Source organism: Magallana gigas, chromosome 5, assembly GCF_963853765.1.
Source record: "Magallana gigas chromosome 5, xbMagGiga1.1, whole genome shotgun sequence".
Taxonomy (NCBI): Eukaryota; Metazoa; Mollusca; class Bivalvia; order Ostreida; family Ostreidae; genus Magallana; species Magallana gigas.
In genome coordinates, this window is record NC_088857.1 from 9,730,007 (window position 1) to 9,742,305 (window position 12,299).

Below are 12,299 nucleotides of genomic sequence, written 5' to 3' on the forward strand. Positions count from 1 at the left end.
AAAATACCCCTAGAGCATCACGTCAGATGAAAATATTTACAAAAGGGTGTCTCGTGTTATCTCGTTCTAAAAATACAAATGATCCGACAAAGGTTTAAATACTTTAGAACATTCCATTTGAAAATGGAGGAAGAAGACGTGGAACGAAAAAATATCGCTTTCAGCGTTATGCTGCCCTCAAAAGGACGCAACAGAAGGATGAGAAAGAAGTCGTTTACTGAGGCTGTCAAAGAAAAGTACTGCATGAGTGACCCCAATAAGATATACACATCAGGGTTTGTAATAGACATCAAAGTGACTGGCAAGCCGAAGACGAGCGATTCGGAGGCAGAATTGGCGTATCTGAGAAATGTGGTATGGTTTTCGTTTTTTATTGATGGTTATGTGAAAAATTACGTTGTTTATCAAAATAGACAAAACAGCTGACCGAATTTTGGCAGCAGGCCAGCTGATTGATAACGCTCGCAAGTTCCGTTATCATGTGTATCGTGTGGAAATAGACGCAATGTGCAGTCATTCTTCTCAACAAGTTCACAATGTAATGATGCATGAAGAATTATGAATATATTATTTTCTCATATCCTTGATTTAACCATTATATTATGTTCAAATTAATTAACAAAAATACATGTACTATATATATATATACTATCATCAATATAAAACCATATATATAGATCACATGGTACCAGGCAAGTGTATGATGATCAGAAGAATATGTTGAGTGTTTGTTTTACCTGCAGGTGTTGAACAACAGTTGTGTGGGTCACGCTGGTGTGCCAAATGAGGGATTGTCCAGTCTCTGTCCCAATGTAGTTGACCTTGACCTTTCCAGCAATGACCTTACGGACTGGAAGGACATGTTGACCATCCTGTCTAACCTTCAGTGCCTTAAGTTTGTCAACTTGGCAAGAAACAAACTTCAAAATAAAGAGGTATATCATATTAAAAAATCATCGCCTGAGAACAATTAATAATAGTTGCATTCCCTGGCCCAACCAACTATCATTAATTTAATCATTTGTTTGAATGAAGGCTTTCTTGAGTTGTATATTTTGTATATATGACTTTTGAACAGTAATAATTCTGTATTTTAGGATGACTCCTTTTCATTGATCATGCTTTAATATATAAATTTAAGGGGGATGTGCGGCTGTCGAACTGCACATGCAGCTACAGACATATTTTGAAGATTAAAAAATATAAAGGGGGTTCATTGGTGTCCTCTCTACAACCATTTGTTGAGAAAAAGTTTGAATTTTGCTCATTTAAGTTGTATTTTAAGTTGTAAGGTACCCTATTCTTAAAATGGGCCTCAAAAAACCAGAAGATATATTTATCTCTGTCTGTGGAGGTACATTGCAGATTTATTTTTATTGAAATATAATGTTACTTTTTTAATTGAAGACAATCCCTTTTTAGACCCATATCACACTTTCAAAAAGAATTTGATTTATACTTATAGAACTAAAAATTCCCCATGAAACAAACATGGGACAGGTATAGAGATGTATATTAAATTCAAAACGGGTTGTTTTGAATTGACAACGTCAATGTGTCTCCATAGACACAGGAGTTCTAAGTATAGACTGGATTTTTCTTGTTCTAAAACTAGATCCCATGCCGACTGATAAAACAGGGTACCCTGTTTTGAGGCAAATTTTCAGATTTTTTAATCTTCAAAATAAGTCTGTAGCTGCGCAGTTACGGTAGGCAGCTGTTCTGAGTGATTAAAAAGGCATTATCATGTTCTTGTATGCATACTTTTCAAACAAAATGACATATAGGACTTTATATTTATTGGGTATATATCTTTTGGCAACATTTTTGGCCAGTTTTGGGCAGAAACAAGCCAGTTCAAGAAATGTTTACATTCTTATCCTCAGTAATGTACAAAATGTCCGCACATCCCCCTTAAATGATGAAATACTTTTAAACAGTGTAGCCTACATTTTTATTGCTAGCTGTAACTGTAAACCAAATATTTTTTACACGACAACTTTATTTCACAATTTATATTTTTATAATCTAGATATATAACTAATGTTTACATTGCAACGACTGGTGCATGGCGAGAAATATTTCGCGATAACAAGGCCCTCACAGACTTTGCAAAAATTTCTTGCACGGGAACAAGAGTTGGTTTACAGTACATGCATTAATTTACTCCTTTAAACAGAACACCATTCAGTCATGGAACGCTCCTCTGCCCCAGATAGAGAATCTGGTTTTGAATGGAACATTTACCAGCTGGCAGGATGTCATAGACCTGACCAAAAAGATTCCCTCTCTGACAGAGCTACATGCTTGTGAAAATGGTAATTACGTATACAGTTTGTCTGTCTCAGATCACTTACCGACCAGTTCATGATTAACCAGTAAGTGGAATGTAACATTCAATAAAAAAGGATTTCTTATTTAGAAAGAAGTTGAGGACTATTGATGATGAAAAATTGGACAATGCCATATTACTTTACACTTTATGTTTATCAAAAATTTGATATGCATAACTGAATTTTGTTTTGTTTGGAGAATAATGTTTTGTCAGAGATACAAGTATACATGGAATCTAATGCATTGTTGTAGAATATGAAGATTTAGATCATCCAGAGGATGCCTACAAATGTTTACAAAACATCACCTGTCTCAGACTGAATAACAACAGACTCAGAAGGTACAATGTTTATGAATATGTTCTTGAGTTTATTACAGATATAAGAATAAGTAGCCATATAAAGATTGTCTAAAATACATATACTAACATTTTATACTAAAGAAGGAGTTTCCCCTTCAACTTTCAGTTGGGAAGAAATTTGGAAATTGAAACACCTGCCCCAGTTGGAATCTCTGATTCTGTCTGGTAACCCCATCCAACACATATTTTACAAAGAGGAGGAGGAATGTAGAATATGCTGTCTGGAGAATCCGGCAGAAGAGATGGAGACTGAGAGAGATATTTCCATGGAGATGCAAGACATAGTGGAAGACATTGTCGGTGACGTTCTGCAGATGGCAGACAGCATAGAAACAAAAGAAGGGGAGGAGTCATCGAAGAGCACAGAGTGTCAGCATGGGGACCCTTTCTCCAGACTCAAATTGATCTGTCTGAGTGAAACTCAACTCAATAACTGGACTCACTGTGATGAGCTGAGAAAGTACCCAGCACTCAAGTCTCTCAGGATCAAGGTCAGTCATGTGAATGATGCCCAGTTGTTAATTATGAAAAACACATTTTATCTCATATTTTTTGTTAAATGGTTCAGAGTAACGTTTCATTGATTTCTCCCTGTGTACTGAAAGCGTGACTTTGTTCAAAACCCCTGGCCAGTCTTTCTCATGCTCCTCTATCCTAGGCCAAATTGCTGAGTTTTTTTCAGTTTCATGAATATTCATACCTTATTCCAGTGGTCTCCTTCACAAGTTTATTAAGGAAATCTATGTGAATGCTAACATGATCTAATAATCAGTAACACCTCCAAAAATTGATTTAGTTTTGCTTTTTCATAAGCGGATTGAAATGATTGATAAAATAGAGGAAGTTCATTAATGGTCAGTCAGCATATCTAAGACTGGCAAGGGTTTCCAACAATTATAGTGTGTTGTTTAAGTTCTGAATAGGAGATATTTTTATATTTGAACAGGACATTCCTCTGGTGAAGAAACTAGATCCAGAAGAAAGAAGAAAACTGCTTGTTGCTCAGTATGTTGAAAAGCTCAAACCAATTTGATCTGAGAAATTTAATACCAACACTTAAAAGTTACATGCACTGAAATATATACAGATTTTAAATGATTTTTTTGCAGTATGCCCAACATAATGATCTTGAATGGAAGTGAAGTAACAAGTACAGAGAGAGATAAGTCGGAGAGACATTTTATTCGTTATTTTATGGACAAAGGGAGCAAGCCAGAAAGATTTTTTGAACTGGAGGCCAAGCATGGTAAGAATCTAAATTATTCAAATTTCACCTTCTCATATAGTGTAACTAGCATTATTCCTGCTGACATAACTGATGGATTTATAAAAATAACATCTATAATGAATTTCTAAAAACCAAGTTGGAAAGTTTAAAAATCATCAAGTATAATGACAATGTTTTAAGCATCATTTCCTCCTGTCCTCCATGAAATATCGGTGATTAATGATGCATTGTAGAGGCCGAGCTTTTAATTAGCTGATGATTTTACACATATGTTGTTATGTACTTGTGTTTAGGTAAAATCACGCCCCTGAGGGACATAGACATCAGTGGGGGATACAAGGAGTGGATCAATGTCACCTTCATTTTCAAGGACAAACGGATAAAGGAGAAAGTCCATGTTGTGGATCCCATAGGGAATCTCCGACTTAAGGCTGCAGAAAAATTCCTCCTCTATGATTCGTGAGTGTCTACCATCTAATAACTAATCTTGTTAACTAATGAAATCTTCTAAAAAGTTTATATCTGATAAGACTTGTCTTGATTCTTGTTCAATAAGTAAATACATGTATTTGATGCGAATCTGAATGATCATAAACGTCATTATCTGATTCAGTAAATCGAGAGAAATCCAGTGGTGGAAAGTATACATGTCCACCTGTATTACAATTAGTGGACAACAGAATATCAAAAGTTGGAGTGACTCTTTAATCTGAATTTGCATCTTCAGCTTGGTATAGATAGTAAATTAACCTTACCTGCTGATGTATTTCAGGTTGCTTACCTTTAAGCTGTACCACTTTGCCTGTGGACCTCACCACAGGGAGGAAGACCAGACATTCGAGGAACTCTGTAAGCAGACCCAGTCCCTCCCGATCAGTCGATTCGACGTCATGGATGGAGACGAACTCTACGTGGATGCGACGGATAACCTATTTCAGAATGCGGATGGAAGTCTCCAGTACTTGCAGATTTACAGTTACATTGCAAAGTAGAGAAGAGTTCCGACCACTCTTTCTGTTATTGACCATGGTGTGATAACATTTGTCTTGTTTAAAGTATCGTTGGAAGCTCTTTCAAATATTTCTCAACAAACTTGATTCTTATCAAAAAAGCATTTCAAAAATCGTTCGAAAATAAGAATTCTGAAACTATGGAGTTATTTAGGTTGAAAAGTTGATGTAACATTTTTACATGAATCATTAGCATTAAGGGCATTTTAAAAAAACTATTATATACACAATATAAAATGTAATGTAAATGACTGTAGATCATTGGAAAGCAAACTTTGTGATATCTGTATGCAAATGATCTCTCTTTTGGAATGTATCAAAAACTTTTATTTTAAGTTACTTTTTATAATATATCTATAGTGGAACAAGCACCTTTGTAATGCATGAAGTTCCCTCCCTTGTTTAAAAAGTGACTCCGTTTGTTTTTGTGTTTTTGTTTGTTAATATTTGGTTTTTTTTTATTTAGCGCATTAATTATTTTACACATATTTACATTTAGTATTAGAGCTAGTGAAAATTCCAGAGTGTTAAACTCTTTTTTAACAGATTTATTTTGTTGCTTTTGATTTTTACATGTATATAATCAAAATACTGCATACCAGTAGAAAATAGTTAAGTTTATTCCAGACATTTGGCCATTTCATCCCTCTTCCTTACTGAATTGACATCAAAATTCAAACTTCAGGTGCATGCATTAATTTACAATTTTCAGTACCTGTACCTGATACATCATTGTTTTTAAAAAAAAAATGCATTAAGATATGGAAAATTGAGTTGTAAATATCGAGTTTGATTTCCTTTAAATATAAATCAACAATAAAATCTCATTACATTTTGATGGATTCCAGTACCAGTAATTTCCCTGTAGTTCGATCAGATAAGAGTTATTAGCAAGAGATGGCCCCATAACATGATAACATTGCAACAGCCAATAATGAACAACTATATGTAACCAAGGGACTGTCAATAGCTTGTAGAATATATACAATAATTATTCAGATTTTTAACAGCTTGTAAGGTTCTGGAGAAAGTTTTTTTTTGTCTTGTGTTGCAAAAAAATTAAATATATACACTATAAATTTGCAGGATATATAAGTATATCAAAAGAAAACTGTACAGGCAATTTATGATGAATGTAATTCAGTTTCTTTTCCGTAATTTGATTTATTAAGTAACTTTTCTTAGTTTTTGGGACTTATTTAGTTTGTTTGGTGTATTTCTTGTGTATGCACACTTTCTGAGTGCTATAATAATTTTAGTGCCCGTTATGTGATCGGGGATGTATTGTGATGTAACAATGGGAGAAAGCATCCTTATTGTGCTACATCTCCAGCCCACATACATATCATGTTTTCCATTGTTTTTTGTGACTACTCTAGGTGTAATACACATCTTTTTATCTTATTTTGAAAATGTAAAAAAAAAGTGTACATGTAATAAATAAAAATATTCTTCATATTCAGTCTCATGTTCTAAAATGCTAGAACCTTAAAAATGACTTATCATGCTACATGTCCGATCAGTTGGAGATATATCAGGCCAAAATAAAATTATTGTTTGTTTGCCTGCTGATAAAATGTTATGTGTAAAAAATATAAAAACTTTTTTTTATGTGGAGATTTTTTATACTTAACCAATTTCTGATTAGTTTAACTTCAAGTTTGAAAAAAAAAAGAAATTCTCTCCTCCTGGGTCTAGCAATTCCAAACGAACATTTTTTATTTAAGGATGGCCTCATGTTACAGTACATTCCTAATACCAGTATTTGCTATTAGATATGAATATTTTTTGCTAACACCCCTTGCTTTCATATTGTATGATAACATAACATGCAATATACAATTTTCATTTAAAACTGAATTTTACAACATAGCTCCCTTTCTCTCACAACAGAGAAAAATTCTTACTCTCTGACCAAGATAAAAGAAGGGCAAGGCAAGCTGCAATCTGACATGATAGAATGACAGAAACAAGGTTGTCATTGGAATAGAAAAATAGAAACTGCAACTTAACATTTATTCAAAAGCATCTTTCATCAAACAGCAATCATTGCCTTATTTCTTGCAAATCTGTCTGTTTCCTTCACTTGCATTCCTATTTAAGAACAAGAAAACATGCTGTAACACCTCCTGATGAACATGATACAGTGCATCAGGACCAGTGGCTGTATACACTTCTGGACCATGGTATTCTCAATCAGAAACATTTCCCCATTTCACAACTCATCTGATCACCTCTCTTTTAATCTTTTTATAAATGTCACTTCATCTTTATTTCTGATGCCATATCTGTAAAAGAGAAATATAAAGCAATGGAGACTTAACTTGTCTTAAGTTTTCTTTAAATGCCTCTGAAAGAAATCAAAATTTCTTTTAAAATTGAGTAAAATTAACATCTGGTAGAAAAACCTACTCTTTTAGTTGTTTCTTGTCCTCAGTAAGTTTCTGACCTTCAAAATACAACCAGTATCGCTTCCAAATGTACTTCCTGAAAGAATAGAGAGGAGTATATATTACAGGTACCTCAGACAGTTTATTCAACAACTTGCGAAAAATTTAGCCAAGATTTGTAGAAAAGTGAATAAGGTGATTTAACTAAGTAAAAGGCACTTTTTATTACTTCAATCACTGTTCATTTTGTTTTTTGCTTCATGAAGTGAACAAAACAAAATAAACACATACCAACTAATGTGCTTTTTTCCTTTGCTGCGGGACAGTTTCAAGGTCATGTGACGTTTAATGGCATGCTTCAGGTCAAGGACAGTGCCATTTTGAACCACTACCACCGCTGAAAATAAAAAATTGAGAGATTGTTGTAGAAATTGGTTAGATTAGTCTAATCTCAAAATGATAATAGGGCATTTTATTTTTCAATTATCATAAGGGTAAATGGTCATTTTTATGCAAAAGGAAATGATTCTATTGCCTCATGATCTCATGACTCCTAACATTCCTTTATATGGAATGAGATTTATTTTGGAATGTGCAGAATTTATAAGCCAAGTGTCCAATTTGTTTGAGAAAAACGAATTGGACATTTAGCTAGCGAAAATGATAAAATGACAGAGTTTGTAAATAAATCTAGAAAGGTGGATGATCGTTTACAAGAAGAAAGAAGTGAAGTGGATAAAGATCCTGAGGGTTACTATGATGAATACAGTAACCAATAACACAGTTACTTACATAGTATTTCTCCATCAGCACGTTGGACATTTACCAGCATGGCTTGTCCATGCTCCAGAGCAATGAAGGAATTAACCTCTTCCAGTGTGACTTCTGGGGGTAAATCATACAACAGGGAGTCTGTCTGATAAAGAAAACAAACAATATTTTTATTCCATCTTGTTAAAATTTGATGTTTTGGATCCACTCCTGTTTCTCTTTGAGAAGATCCAAACATTGACTATTTATACACACTTATAAACTTTCAATGTTCACTAAAGTGAGGAACAGATAGGAATGTAAGCCCTTGTTCCATAAGTAAAAAAATCCTTCAGAATTATTCATGTAATGTGTGGTGTAAAGTGTCCATCAATTGATAGTAAATTTCAAAATATGTCAGAGCCATACATTTTAACACAACATAAATACTCCATTTAATTTCACATGTTATAAAATGGCGAGTACACTGACAGTACATAAAAGAAATTTTACAGATTGCAATATACCAGTAGACTCCAAACAGAAGATTTTGACAAATGTTGTACTGATAAATGGCATAGTAACTTGTCACATATCAACTTACTGAGACAAGTTCATCAATGGCTGCCTCCACTTTTGACATGGCTTCCTGGTGAGACAGGACGAGCTCCGAGGAGTCCATTTCTTCCATCTCTCCATCCTCTGGATCCTCGATTTTTACCTTCTCTATCTCCCTGTCAGTTACCTCACTACCTGTCTCTGATGATGTGCCAGCAGTAGACAGGACTGAGATGCTTCCTTCTTCAGCCATTGTCGTTGGTACTTCTTAGAGCCTGTAAATTGTTAACAATATAAATTATTGGGATATACTAACTGGGTACTATTTGTAAACTAAACTGCAGTAGGATGCATAATCAAAGTATACAACATGGTACAATGCACTGTAATAAACAATGGACTATTGTGATTATCAATATGCATTCTTTAATCAGTATCTTTAAACAAAGACAATATAGACAGAATATCTTTATTTAAGATACCTTCTTCCTTTAATTCTGAACCGTTGCGTGAACCTCATTATTTTGCTCAAACCAAATGAAAAGTGAAAGTTCAACTTATATATTAGCTCGTGCGTATAATATAATTTGTGTTTCCTTTATTATTTCATTTTGAAAAATATAACAATCATTCTAATTTATTTCAGGTTTACTTTTTTATTTTATGTAATCATGTCATATTAATCAAAAGCGACATATTGTTTTGAAAGACAAAACTAATACACAGTTCGGATTATCTACAGAAAATTTGAAAATGAAAGTGAAAATTGCATCAACTGGCAGTCACACATTTACATTACGGTTACCACGGTAAAATGTTGACGTTTTGTCCAACATGTGCAAATGTCCTGGTGGTTGAAGAAGGACAGAATTGTTACCGGTTTGCGTGTAACACGTGCCCTTATGTCCAAAACATTCAAAGAAAGGTACAGATAGTTAGCGATGTTTACATAGAAGTACTCATTTTATGTGATAAGGACTGAAAACGGATATGAGATGATCGTTGTAGTGTGAATTAATCGTAGACAAAATTTTAACACTTTAAATTTTACAGTAACTCACAACTGTTTACATAATAACTTTTAACATAGAACAACATTTTATCAGTTAAGTATTTTATCCTCATATCGGAAGAAAATTTTCTTGCCGAGATGACCTTCCAAGAGATGAAATAAACCATTCTGTGTACTACATAAAAATACACATTCCTGAATTAAACTTTTAAAATTGTCTTCGCATGTACATTTTTTAGTCATGATCAGTTCATCAAGTGACAATTTATTAATTTACATATTTTTACTCACTTTCAAACAACTGAAGGAAAAATTAAAGAGATATAACATTAAAATGCTTTCTTTCAATGATGGTTCATAGGGCTATGAAGGTAGCGATTATTGCAGAAAAATTTACGCAACGCAATACTGTAAATTCCTAATTACCAGGTAAATGGGAGGAATTAATATCCGCATAAAATCACGAGAAGCATCCCTCGTGGATTTTAAAACCTCACAATTATTTTCTGAGAGTTGATAACTATAGGAAATATGGATAAATATTCTGCATTCGCGATTTTATATTCTCGTGATTTTATACAAAACAGTGGGATTGCGGAATTAAGTACTTGCGTAATATAAGGAATTTACAGTAACACAGGTATGTATTTTTTCTGCAATGTTTTCTACGTCTATAGCTGCATGAACCACCAAAGAAAGCAATACATTTTACATTAGAAGGCTTAGTCATCTGTATTTATTTGTAATGGTTAATGTTGATCTCTGTGTTTAAATAGATAGCATCCAGAAAGTATCCCAAGCTGAAGGAGGTGGACGATGTGCTAGGTGGAGCTGCTGCCTGGGAAAATGTCGACTCCACAGAAGGTCAGTGACAGAATCAATGAGACTATGACATTCTGTTCTAATTGGGTTTATTTGATATATCCATGATGAGTCTTGAAAGTACTTTAGAAGGTCAACAGTGTAGATAAACTTTTACCATGTCTCTGAATTGTTTATTATCAAGAAAAAGACTCTTTCACTTTTAAAGTTTTAGAAAGCACCAAAAAACATATAACAATTTAATATGTTGAATAGAAATGTGGCAATTAATTGATGAAACTTATTATCTATAATTGAAAGGGTCCCCAATTATAGATTATCAGTAGATACCGGTATTTTGAAATTCAATATGAACACCTTTACATATCAGACCGTAAACGTATTACATTTGGCTGTTTATTCTATTGTGCATTTTTGTCAGAAAACTGTGTCTGCTAAATCAGGTACATTAACAAATGGAAAATATAGAGTAGATAAATAGGTACATTCAGAATTGTACTAAATCAAATCCATTCTAACTTTTACCGTAAGTTGAAAAATCATATTCTGCCAAATATCGTACATGCTAAATATAGTACATTTACAGTTATTTTTTCAAAGCACAAAAATGATTTTTTAATTGGTGCACAAATGGTCCTTTTTTGACTAGCTGGTATAAATATCAAGTCAATCTTTGGAAATTACATCTACATTGTATTGTTATACTGTTACTGTTATCTTCTCTCACAGAAACATGTCCAAAGTGTAGCCACAACAGAGCCTTCTTCATGCAGATCCAGACCCGGTCAGCTGATGAGCCAATGACAACGTTCTACAAGTGTTGTAACATGGCGTGCGCTCACCGGTGGAGAGACTGAATACTGTGTCAGTGTTGTGATGGACTGAGAACTCAAACATGCTTCATAGACATTGGAGAGACAGTGATTCCCAGAGCTGAAGACTCTATTCATTGTCTTAATCTAACTCCAGATTGTCTTTACATGTGCATTGTGCCTTAAACTGTCATTGTGTTGACCTGGCTGTTTTAAGCAGAAAAAAATCTTCACAGTGCTATTAGTGTCCTGCACATACTGTTAAATACAGGTCCAGGAAAATAAACACAATAGAGACAGGTTGTGTTTCTGGGCTATTTATCATGTATTTGAACAGTCCACTAACTCCAGTTATACAAAAAAGAGTCTTTTATCCGTGCTTAATGCTATCCTGCCTCTCTAAGTACATGTCCTACATAATTAGGGTTGCTTCTGAAAATACACTGTTGATTTTGCTTTGTTGTGTAATATTTTATTTTGTTTATCATGAAGCAGGCACTTAGCTTGCATATTCAAATGTATCTCAAAGGTCAGTATTTCTTAAGCAAGCTTATGGCCTCAACTTTATTTATTCTATATTCCTTCCAGAGGATGAACTCTTATCTATAACACTAATGTACTAGTACTATAATTTCAGTCTTTAAAATTTCACATTTCCTCACTTTAACCAGCCAGTTTTGAAATTGATTTGCAGTTGTTTGAACATTAATTTCATTTCCCTTTTTTCACTGAGACCATTTATGGGAATGTATGACTGCAGTCCTGTTTTTCAGCATTTGATTTTACTAGTGGTGTGTAAGCAAAGCCTTACGATAACATTTAGGCAGTGGAGACATGATTATCACACCAGAGTAACGAAATTGGGTTTTATAGTTTTAGCTGACCAATCAATAAATTAACATCATAGAAATGTCATGCTTGCCTGAAGTCAGATTTATCAGTTAAATGCTTAGTTTCATTACCTCTGTGTACAACACAAACTGTTTGTTCTAATATTTACAAATTTTTATTGTGTTCATTTC

General features: G+C 33.7%; 3 protein-coding genes across 4 annotated transcripts; 2 read left to right on the forward strand and 1 right to left on the reverse strand.

Annotated features, from left to right (window-relative positions):
- LOC105342478 (tubulin-specific chaperone cofactor E-like protein) lies at window positions 1-5,667 on the forward strand. Of its 2 annotated transcripts, none has more exons than XM_034481239.2 (9): window positions 1-354; window positions 744-935; window positions 2,180-2,318; window positions 2,587-2,674; window positions 2,802-3,186; window positions 3,642-3,700; window positions 3,805-3,941; window positions 4,217-4,382; window positions 4,537-4,689. In XM_034481239.2, the coding sequence occupies exons 1-9, from the start codon at window positions 79-81 to the stop codon at window positions 4,634-4,636; spliced, it is 1,542 nt and encodes a 513-aa protein (XP_034337130.2). In that variant the 5' UTR covers window positions 1-78; the 3' UTR covers window positions 4,637-4,689. The 2 variants fall into 2 exon arrangements, with proteins under 2 accessions (XP_034337130.2, XP_034337120.2); XM_034481229.2 differs by lacking the exon at window positions 4,537-4,689 and adding an exon at window positions 4,696-5,667 and having other exon boundaries at window positions 6-354.
- A 13-nt stretch (window positions 5,668-5,680) lies between these two features.
- Window positions 5,681-9,210, reverse strand: LOC105333454 (U11/U12 small nuclear ribonucleoprotein 25 kDa protein). The gene is made up of 6 exons (XM_011436442.4): window positions 9,114-9,210; window positions 8,678-8,906; window positions 8,116-8,239; window positions 7,615-7,720; window positions 7,346-7,420; window positions 5,681-7,221 (listed from the first exon to the last, which is right to left on the reverse strand). Exons 2-6 carry the CDS (start codon window positions 8,882-8,884, stop codon window positions 7,164-7,166), a joined length of 570 nt encoding a protein of 189 aa, XP_011434744.3. The 5' UTR covers window positions 8,885-8,906; window positions 9,114-9,210; the 3' UTR covers window positions 5,681-7,163.
- A 171-nt stretch (window positions 9,211-9,381) lies between these two features.
- On the forward strand, window positions 9,382-11,543 carry LOC136269461 (DNA-directed RNA polymerase III subunit RPC10-like). The gene is made up of 3 exons (XM_011436441.4): window positions 9,382-9,556; window positions 10,420-10,507; window positions 11,195-11,543. The coding sequence occupies exons 1-3, from the start codon at window positions 9,446-9,448 to the stop codon at window positions 11,320-11,322; spliced, it is 327 nt and encodes a 108-aa protein (XP_011434743.1). The 5' UTR covers window positions 9,382-9,445; the 3' UTR covers window positions 11,323-11,543.
- The last annotated feature ends 756 nt before the right edge of the window (window positions 11,544-12,299 follow it).